Genomic DNA, 10,406 nt, shown 5'->3' with positions numbered 1-10,406 from the left:
CATCTCTCCTCAAAGATAAGCTACCATCATCCAAGCTAGTTTATTTCCATTTCTATTTGTAAGCATATTTCAGTATTTTACACTAATGAAATGAAGTATTATTTTTGTTGCATCTCTATATTTATGGTTATCTCTGTAATTTTTTGCATTCCTATTTAAAGCCGAATCAATCATATCAGAGTGGTCTTCTCTTTCTATTTTTCTTTGCATGTCCCCAACGAGGTCGGGATATAAGGAGTTAGGGCTTGAACTGGTCGAACCTTTGCAAGACCAGCCTCGCAAATATCGATGGCCTCCCATGACGAATGAAAAGAAAGATGAGGGGGTAGGAGATCCTATCAAAATCTTGCTCAAAGAAGCCCTCAAGTGAAAAAAGAACGCGGTTATGGACAACTTTGTCCAGATCCTTCAACAACTACCAAGGGGCGATGCATCTAATAGATACTCTGGAAACACCACACCCTTTAAGGTACAAGTTAACTTTGAAATCCCCATATTCGAGGGTCAGATAGATGCAGATGTCATAGATAAATGGTTAAATCTGCTAGAAGGGTTTTTTTCTATTCATGATTTTTCCAGCCGGGAAAATATTACTTTCGCTCTTCTCAAAGCAGCCCCCCATGTCAAGGACTGGTGGGAAACCTACTGCGAGCATAAAGATGAAATTACAACCTCACTAATTTCAGTTGTACCCATTTGGAATTCATTTTGGGATGCCATCATGGAGCAGTACTACCCTGTCGGAAGTTATGAGAATAAATACATCAAGTGGACCACGCTGCAAGAAGGAAGGGACCAAGACGTGTCATAGTTTACCAATATTTTTCATACCACTAGCACAAATTTGGGTATCTAGGATTCTGAGTGGAATTTGGTACTCAAATACCGTGGCTTCCTACACAGGTACATCCAAGACGAGATGGAGTTCCTTGACATCTCCTCGCTTGGCACGGCATATCGATACGCTCTCAAGATCGAGTAGAAGTTTAAACAAAAGAAGTGAGACTTTAGATCTATGAATCCGAAGAACAAAGGGCAAATCCAAGGCGGGGTTACCCAAGAAAACCTGTTGAAGCCGCAAGAAAAGAATAACACCACTAAATCAAAGAAGGACAAAGGAAAGTGGTGTGAGTTCCACAAGAGCCCCATTCACAGCACAAGTGAGTGTCGGGCCAAGTAGTCGTTGGTGGCGGAGTTGAAGGCTTCATAATCATATGCATGTTACGACCTTGAGTCAGAACCAGATAAGAGGAATGATAAAGGGAAGCAGACCAGTGATTCTTAGCCCATCACCATTGTTGCCACCACTAAGATCTAGAAGAATGAGCCCGAAGATCCAGAGGAGGGGGAGTGTCTTTTCCACTCACAGATGTGGGTTAAGGGTTCGCCGTTGCAATTCATTGTTGACAGTTGAAGCCAAAAGAACCTCATTTCAGTAGAGGTCATGAAGTGGCTGGGACTACTGACCATACCACACCTGTAATCATATAGCATCGGGTGGCTTCACCAAGGACAAGATCTCCGAGTCCTCCAGTAGTGTTGCCTTCCCTACAGCATAAAGCCCTTCACAGATGAGGTATTGTGTGAGTTGCACCTCTTGATGCTTGTGATGTATTATTAGGTCAACCATACTTTTGGAAGTGACATGTTGTGTATGAGTCAAGGCCTCATGTTGTAATTATTTCTTTGTGTAATAAATTATACAAGATACCGGAGGTAGCCCCACCTACCAACACTTCTTTGATCTCTGCTAAGAAAGGCAGTAAGATCATCTCCCAGACTAGAAAATTTATTTTCTTTCTGGTTCGCTCTCAAAGTAAGGGGAAGATCGTAGCCACATCCATGGCCCTCGGGAAGGGTTCCTCCACGCAGTAGAAGTAGGTGGATATGATCATGAAAGGATACAGGGACATCTTCTCCTCACCAACAGGGGTACCATTACACTGTCAGGTTAAGCATTTGTTCGATCTAACTCCCGGAGCACCTCTACCCAACGGGCCAATATATTGCCGCTCCATTCTAGAAAATTCCAATTACAAGCAGTGACATGATCAACATCAAGTGTCACACAAGTTTCAGGTGGGCAACAAAGTTTGGTTGCATTTGTAGAAATAATGCCTTACCAAAGCTCATCGGAAGCTCAGACCACTTTGATATGGTCCTTACACCATTAACAAAGATGTGGGAAATAATGCTTTGGAGCACAATATTCCCCCATTCCTCGTCTTGCACCAACTATTCAATGTGGACCGCCCTCGACCATGCTTCCCACCATTATTTGACACATTAAATATTGCATAACAGCTCACCAGGGACCAAGTTCAGCAGAAGTTTCCCCATCTTAGGGACGCACTCAATGCAATGGGGACCATTGCTTCCTAAGAGGGGAGGAATGATCCAGGTGGATAGTGGTGGCCACCCGCTAATTCCACTTGGACCACCACCATTGTTTCTTTCAATTTTTCAGTTTCCTTAATTGTAGCACAGTTTACTATTTTTAGCAGTTTTTCGGGTCCTCAACTTCCGGGGCCTTTTTGAGGCCCTAAACGATGTTGTTTTGGCAATCTACAACCAAAAAAATTTTATAAGTCATTTTTTTTGTCGTATTCCTTGAAGATATATTTCCAACAGGGTATCATGCACGTCAAATGGAGATAACATGACCAAGTCATGTCCCCAGGAAGTTGGCGTCCCAACTAACTCTAATAGGGCCCATAAACTCTTGTTACATCTCCTCAGGTTAGGGTTTTGGTTGTTTATGGTTTTCTCTTATTGTTAAATAATAAAAAGTCCCTTGAGCCTCATTGTAATTCAATTCAAAGGCGTGTAGACACCACATCTCTCCTCAGAGATAAGCTACCATTGCTTGAGCTAGTTTATTTCCATTTCTATTTGTAGGCATATTTCAATATTTTACACTAGTGAAATGAAGTATTATTTTTGTTGCATCTCTGTATTTATGGTTATCTTTGTAATTTGTTGTGTTCCTATTCAAATCTGGATCACTATGTGTTGTCTCTACGTATTCACTACGTCAGCCCAGTGTCACATTGTCTAGGGTCTACATCACTCCTCCTGGATTATCGATTTGCCTCTGAGATTCTAACTTCTCCTCTCCTGGTCTCACACTCGACCTTCTAGCTATAGAAATCGATCCATCCAGCAAATTTCATATCTCTTCAAGGCTTTGCATTGCCTCGTTGTCAGCCTACGTGGCCCTGCGTCAGCCTCTTCTAGCTTTTCGCTACCTCCCGAATCTCTCTCTGCCTCCTCTGTTAAGTATTCCCATATCAGGAGAAATATCCAATTGGAACTATCCCTACCCCTCACTGCAAAATATTACTTCGAATTTCTCACTGGCAACTGCTCTGCTTCAGAAATTTGATCTTCTGAACTTGATTCGATGTGTTCTCCAAGTTCCCATCGATGTCCTTCTTATAATCCTCCAGTTGAGAACCCAAGGCCCATATTAGATCCTAATTAATGGAACAAATCATTTGGACTTGATCTCTGTCTTCTTCTAGAAATTTCACCCATAGTTTAGATTAATACCCTTTAATTATTTTAATTCCCTAAGTTTAGACTTAGGACTCCATTAAAAATAATTAATTATTTTAATAAAATTGTCTCAGGGTGGAATTTCTCAAAATTATTTCTAGGTATTAGAGAATGCATGTGTCCAAGCGTCCCTACAAATTTTGAGGCTTAGATCACATCCGATGATGCCAAAAATCAACAGTAGGTGAGTCGTTCATCGTCACTATAATCTTAATTTCAAAATATATTGAACGCCATTAGTACAATATCAATGATATTAGTAAGCAGGTTAATGCAATTGGTTTGTGGAAATTACATTATGTCAAACAATTATTACCATCATTGATTGAGGATTGTGGCTGGAAGACGCCATGTTCCAATAGGCAGGGTGAAGAGGTTATCCACTTTCCTCTACCAACTACTTGCAATATGCTACTTCTAATAAGATCTTTTGACATTTTCGAAAATATGGACTAATATTTTATGAATTTGAACTCGATTATGAATTAGGTTCCTGCCAATTCAAATACATTTTTATTCAAATTTGGATACTTACTGGAGATAGAAATGGAGAACTACGTGAAGGACTTTGATTAACAATATGGAATGACCTAGAATTTGAAGAATTGGCCATTTGATATTATTTATATTTTGTCCCTACATTCGAGAAAAATCAAAAATAAAAACTTGTGTGCATATCCAAAATTAATGTCAACAACCATATAACCACAATCTGAATTTCAATATAGTTTTCAAACCATTTTTCAAGAATAAAACGACTTTAAGCAGAAAATGTATACTATGAACTATTGTAATCCATGTGGATCCATCCTGAAGGATAATCTGAGATTAATATGTCATTTTATGTGAAACTAAAATTTTAGATAACTTTTAAACCAAATTGGTGCACTTATCAAAACAAAGTGCACCGATGCGTCTAAAAGATTAACAGTGTCGGGGAATTCAAATAATGCCCTCACCAGTTTTTTCCATTCCGAAAAAATCTGTTATCATATCGGTGCTCTTCTACAAAAACACATTGATGTGTTTAAAAAAAGACACAACACCACTATGCACTTGTTTCCTTATTTTAAAAAATAAAAACGAATTCAAACAACTCGATGCTCTTATAAAAATTAGAGCACCAATGCTTTTAAATAGAAACTGCACCGTTGCGTTAAAAAAATAATCACACCATTTCAGGATTTTAAAAAAAAATGTATCTTGTCGGTGCATTGAAATTTTTTGTCTCCTCAGTAATATCGATGCACTTTTTTCTATAAATGCACCGGTACACTTGACAATTTAACGCACCGATGTGCAGATAAATTGAAGAAAAAAATGATTTTTTTTCATTTTCAAAATTCAAAAGCAAGTGTCAATTGATTTTTTCAAATCTAATTTCATAAACTCTTTTAATAGTAAAAAGTTATTCACCATTTCATTATTTTACCCAAAATTTCAAGCAAGTGATTTGCAAGTGAGACATACCATAAGCACTATGTAGCAGCATAATACTTTGGAGCAGCAAAACTATTCAGAAGATCAGAAGGTGAAAGGTATGGTGATTCAGTCAAAAATTTGCATAGTAAATATTTTAAATTTTATTGTTTATTTTACTATTAAAAAATTTTACAATTTTTGTTATGGTTTAATTTAAAGAGGGATCATTTGCAAGAGAGACATATTGAGCACTATGGAGCTACAAAATATTTTTGATTCGTTGAAATATCAAAAGTTGAAAAGTATGGCAATTCACTCAAAACCCGAGATAGGAAAAATGTTAAATTTGACTATTAAAATATTTTACAATATATGTTAGATTTATTCATAATTTAGTTAAAAATTAAAAATAAAATTATAAAAAATAAAATAAAAAACATACTATGTAGAATAAAAAAATTACTATAGATTTTACTAGTAAAATTTTTTACAATCTACTTTCCTATTTAAATTTAATTAAAATTCAGACAAAAAACAAAAGAAACTCAATACTTACCTTAAAGCAATGCTTATTTCTGCAAAATTTCACCTTAGCGTTTAATTTCTTATACTACTTCACAATTAGGGTTTTTCAATTTAGAGATTTTTAGATTTAATAGGTTTGTGTAATTACTATATATAGGGTGTTTGACATGTAAAGTAGGGGAATCAATTATTAAATTCGATCCAAACCCTATCGACCCTCTCTGTTTTTTTTAAACAACTATATGTTTCGTGGTTCGCCCTCTATAATATAACACACTGATGCTCCATGTGTAATACAACACACTTGAATATTATAACTCTATTTTGTCCAGTCACTTAATTGTTGCTCCCAGTGTAATATAACACACCATTGTGTCTCTTCCAAATAGAATTATTAAATCATTTCGGTGCATTTATCCTTACAAATCCCATCGTAATAATTTAATATTAATTTTCCATGACGGTTTTGAACAATTAAACGCGTGGTGTGTTTAATGTTCTAAACACATCGGTGTGTTTAATGTTCTAAACACATCGGTGTGTTTATTTAGATAAACACAACAGTTACCAAAGATTGTTTGGCTGAAAATTATTTGATTTATTTGTAAAATATATTGAATGGCTTCTATATTGAATGTTACAGGCTGAGACCTAGGGTTTGAAGCCACAACCTACAGCCTCAGCAACAGTTATGGAAGCACGAAGAGACAGATTAGCAGATTTACTCCACAGAGGTCGAGGACTGACCCGACAAATGGTAAACAAGGGGTCCACTGGGACCCCAACCTTCAAGCAGGCAGTCATGCAAAAGCAGAAAACGCAGGAAGGATTTAAAATCAATGGCTATGGAGATCATAATGATGGCAGCGGCAGCAGTGGAGAAAGGACACAGCAGCTGCAAAAAGAGACAAGAAAAAACCTAAAGATGACGGGTAAAGCCAATAATGGACAGGAGAAAAATGACAAAAGACCATAAGCAGAACAAAGAAACACAGCACCAATAATAGCCCAAACAGAAGGCGAAAAAGAAAATGGAACAGAGCAGCACTCACAAGAGGAAGAGGAGCAAGCAAAAACTGCCAACCCCGGCTCCAAACAGGCAACTCAAGGAGCATGCAAACCAAAGAAAAAGGAAACCCTTCGAGTAGTCTTCTCAGATCCGGACATTCAGGCCTATAGAGACCACATGATGGAACATGCAATTATTTTCAAATTTATAGGACTGTGGCCAATAGAACGCACACTCTGCCAATGGATCAAACAATACTAGAAACCAAAAGGTGATGTTAAACTCCACCTTGGAGAAAAAGGCTTCTTTACTATTGTCTTTACAAACTTAGAAGATAAGGATAGAGTCTTCGATGGCGGACCTTACTTCTTTGCCTCAGCTAGACTCTACATGAGGCCATGGAAGACAAACTTTGTACCTGAACAAGAGACATTCACACAGGTTCCAGTGTGGATCTGCCTATTCTCCCTTCCTGTAGACTACTCGGGACTGGCAACGCTTAAGTAGATAGGAGACTGGCTCGAAACCTTCATTAAATCTTCAGAAGCAACAGTGCAATGAAGATATACTTCCTATGCACGAATTTGTGTTGAGATGGACGTCTCAGGAGCCCTGCATGAAGGTCTGTGGCTGGAATTCAGAGATGAAGATTACTATCAAGCCATCGACTACGAAAAAATCCCCTTCCGCTGTAGAAGGTGTCATGAACACGCACACCTTGTTATAGTGTGCCCTCTCAACAAAACAGGGGACGAACACAAACAAGAGCAAGCAGCAAAGAATAAAGAGGCCTTCACAAAGCCAAAAATAAGACAGAGAGCTAACAGAAAAAGAACACACAGAGCAGAGATAGGACCTGGTATCATCAATAACACCTTCAGCATTCTGGAAACTGATACAAACTCAGAAGGCACTAATAGAGAAACAAAACTTATTGAAGCACCAAAAAACAAGACAGAACACACAACTAAGGATGGGGAGGAAAATACACTCAGAACAGAAGTTCAAATGCAAGAGTTCAAAGACGAACATGATGAAGACACTGACATGATAACCAGCGACGGGGGTAGCGAGGATCTAGAGCTCAATGCAGTCCTAGAAAAAGAAGGAGTCAACCTCCCAGCCATGGAAAAAACTGGAAAACCCAAGGGCTAGACAACATTCCCGAAGAAGAAATCAGGAAAATCAGCGATCTCTTCATTGCAAGACAAAATGCGGAACTAGATAGGCAAAACAGAAGATTAGGAATCAAAAAAGGTACAAGTAATCAGTCAAAGAGCATATCTCTTAACCCAATAGGCCGGAAGCCAAATAAAAGAAGAGGCAGAAGAACCAGTGGGGAGGTGCTGCACGATATTGGGATTCTAATGATCAACTCTGGGAAAATGAAGGCTCTTCATGCCTTCCCGTCCTACCAATGAGTTTTTATTTATCAATGAAGGTCATCTCATGGAATGCAAGAGGGCTTAACAGCCAAGCTAAGCAAAGACTGCTCAAGAGAAAGTTCCAACAAGAAAAGCCAGACATCATGTTCATACAGGAGACCAAATGCGCTACTAACCAAATGGAGAACATCAGCAAAAGGCTAGGCAAACCTATCAAATATACAGATGTAGCCAGTCAAGGATGGGAAGGAGGCATAGCTACACTTTGGGACACCCGAGCAATAAACATTATCTCAATGGAGGTTGCACGTTCGTTTATTGCCACAGAAGTTCAAATAACAGGTAACTCTGAAACCTACCTATGCATAAATGTCTATGGACCGCAAAGATTAGATGACAAATTTTCTTTTCTTAATTCTCTTATGAATTTAAAGTTAAGATACCCCACCTCTAAGATCATCATGGGGGGGTATTTTAACATGATTACCTCCCTACTGGAGAAAAAAGGAGGTCTCAGAAAGCTTAACAAAGATACAGAACTCTTTGTTGATTTCATAGAAGCTGCCAAGCTAGTAGACATTCTCCCCAAAAATGGCTCATACACTTGGAACAACAGAAGAGGAGGAGACAATAGGATCGCCTCCTGGCTGGATCGACTTCTGATTTCGGAAAGTATCTTACTCGGAGGAACAACAGTGGACTCTGACATCCTCCCCAGTGGAGGATTAGATCACTGGCCTATAGCTTTGGAAGCAACCATCCTATGCACCCCTAGAAACAAGCCCTTCAGATTTGAAAAGTTTTGGTTAACTCATCCCGACTTTGCAAATCTGCTGAAGGAATGGTGGCGTGAACCATCAGATCTAAGAGGAACCAAAATGTTCAAGTTCCAAAGCAAACTAAAACACATCAAATACAGAATTAAAGAGTGGAACACTGAGAAGTTTGGGAACATCTTCCAGGAAAAGAACATCATTGAAGGTAAGTTAAATCAAATTCACAAGGAATGGGCTTCCGGGAACTACAGAGAAGACTCAAAAGAACAGGAGAAGGTTCTGATGCAGCAATGGCAACTCCGTTGCCATCAGGAAGAAACTTTGTGGAAGCAAAAATCAAGGATCCAATGGCTGAAGGAGGGAGAACAAAATACAAAAAAATTTCACAGATTGACGCTGGACTACAGGGGGGCAAACAAAATCCTCAGGCTCAAAAATGAAGCAGGGGAAATTCTTCAAAACCACAAGGACATATCAACGCTGCTCACCAGGCACTTCAAGCATATAACTCAGGAAACGCAAGAAGAAATATCCGATGCCATAGAGGAGCTAACTAAAGCTATACCCAGCATCATAACCTCCGAGCAAAACTCTGCTCTACTAAGAAAGGTCTGAATGGAGGAGGTGGAAGACATGGTCAAAAGTATGCCAAATGATAAGGCACCGGGGCCTAATGGCTTTACAATCAACTTCTACAAAGCTTGCTAGCCAACTATCAAAATAGAGGTATGGGAAGTTGTCGAAGACTCTAGACGTTCAGCTCTATACTCAAATCCCTGAACTCCACTTTCATCGCGCTAATCCCCAAGGAAGAAGAAGCCAATTCCCCTAACAAGTTTCGACCTATAGCTCTCTGCAAAGTGATTTATAAAATCATTTCTAAAGTCATAGCCAACAGACTTAATCCCTTTCTACCTGACTTAATCTCAGAAGAACAATCAGGGTATGTGGAAGGTAGGCAAATTCTAGACAACATCCTTTTAGCTTAGGAGATAGTTCACACCCTGCAGACAAGGAAACTTCCAGGTATGCTAATGCAGCTAGATCTCTCAAAAGCATTTGAAAAAGTCAACTGGAATTACCTGGAGGCCATTCTAAATGCCTTTGGCTTTGACAAGCAATGGACCAAATGGATCCTTGCTCTGATCAAATCTTCCAATTTTTCCATTCTAGTAAACGGCTCCCCCTCTGCTCCTTTCTCCCCCTCCCGAGGCATTCAACAAGGAGACCCTCTCTCCCCCTTCCTATTTGTAATCCTCATGGAAGGGCTCAGCAGGCTCATTCGCAAAGCAAGAGAGGAAAGGAATCTTAAAGGCCTACACCCTTTCCCCTCCATACCTGCCACAACGCACCAGCAAGTTGTCGATGACACAATGTTGCATGGCTCTCCAACTGTCAAAGAAGCTATGGCCTTCAAAAACATTCTTCATCTCTTTAGCAAAGCTTCAGGCATGGAGATAAACCATGCCAAATCGACTATCTTCTTCTTTACCACTCATCCCGCTATCCAGAACCATCTCTCCAGCATTCTGGGCTTCCGAAAAGGCTCTCTCCCTTCTAAGTATCTGGGATCCCCTCTCACTACTAAGCCTTGGCAAAAAACTCACTGGGAAAACATCTTAGCAAAACTGGAGAAAAAATGCAAGCATCGGACTCACAGGGCTCTTAACTTTGCTGGGAGACTTGTCCTCACCAAAGTTGTACTGCAGGCCATACCGCAATATTTGCTAT

The 10,406-nt window shown here is 39.3% G+C and overlaps 1 protein-coding gene across 1 annotated transcript; it reads left to right on the top strand.

Moving 5' to 3' along the window:
• Nucleotides 1-7,949: 7,949 nt before the first annotated feature.
• Nucleotides 7,950-9,290, top strand: LOC149230421 (uncharacterized). The gene has a single exon (XM_089381312.1). The coding sequence runs from the start codon at nt 7,950-7,952 to the stop codon at nt 9,288-9,290; it is 1,341 nt and encodes a 446-aa protein (XP_089237438.1).
• The last annotated feature ends 1,116 nt before the right edge of the window (nt 9,291-10,406 follow it).

This window comes from Pinus tabuliformis, chromosome J (assembly GCF_031772625.1).
Source record: "Pinus tabuliformis cultivar Carrire ecotype Pingquan chromosome J, CPIR1, whole genome shotgun sequence".
In the NCBI taxonomy this organism is placed as follows: Eukaryota; Viridiplantae; Streptophyta; class Pinopsida; order Pinales; family Pinaceae; genus Pinus; species Pinus tabuliformis.
The sequence above is the reverse complement of the archived record's forward strand: the minus strand, read 5'-3'. Positions and strand labels throughout refer to the sequence as shown.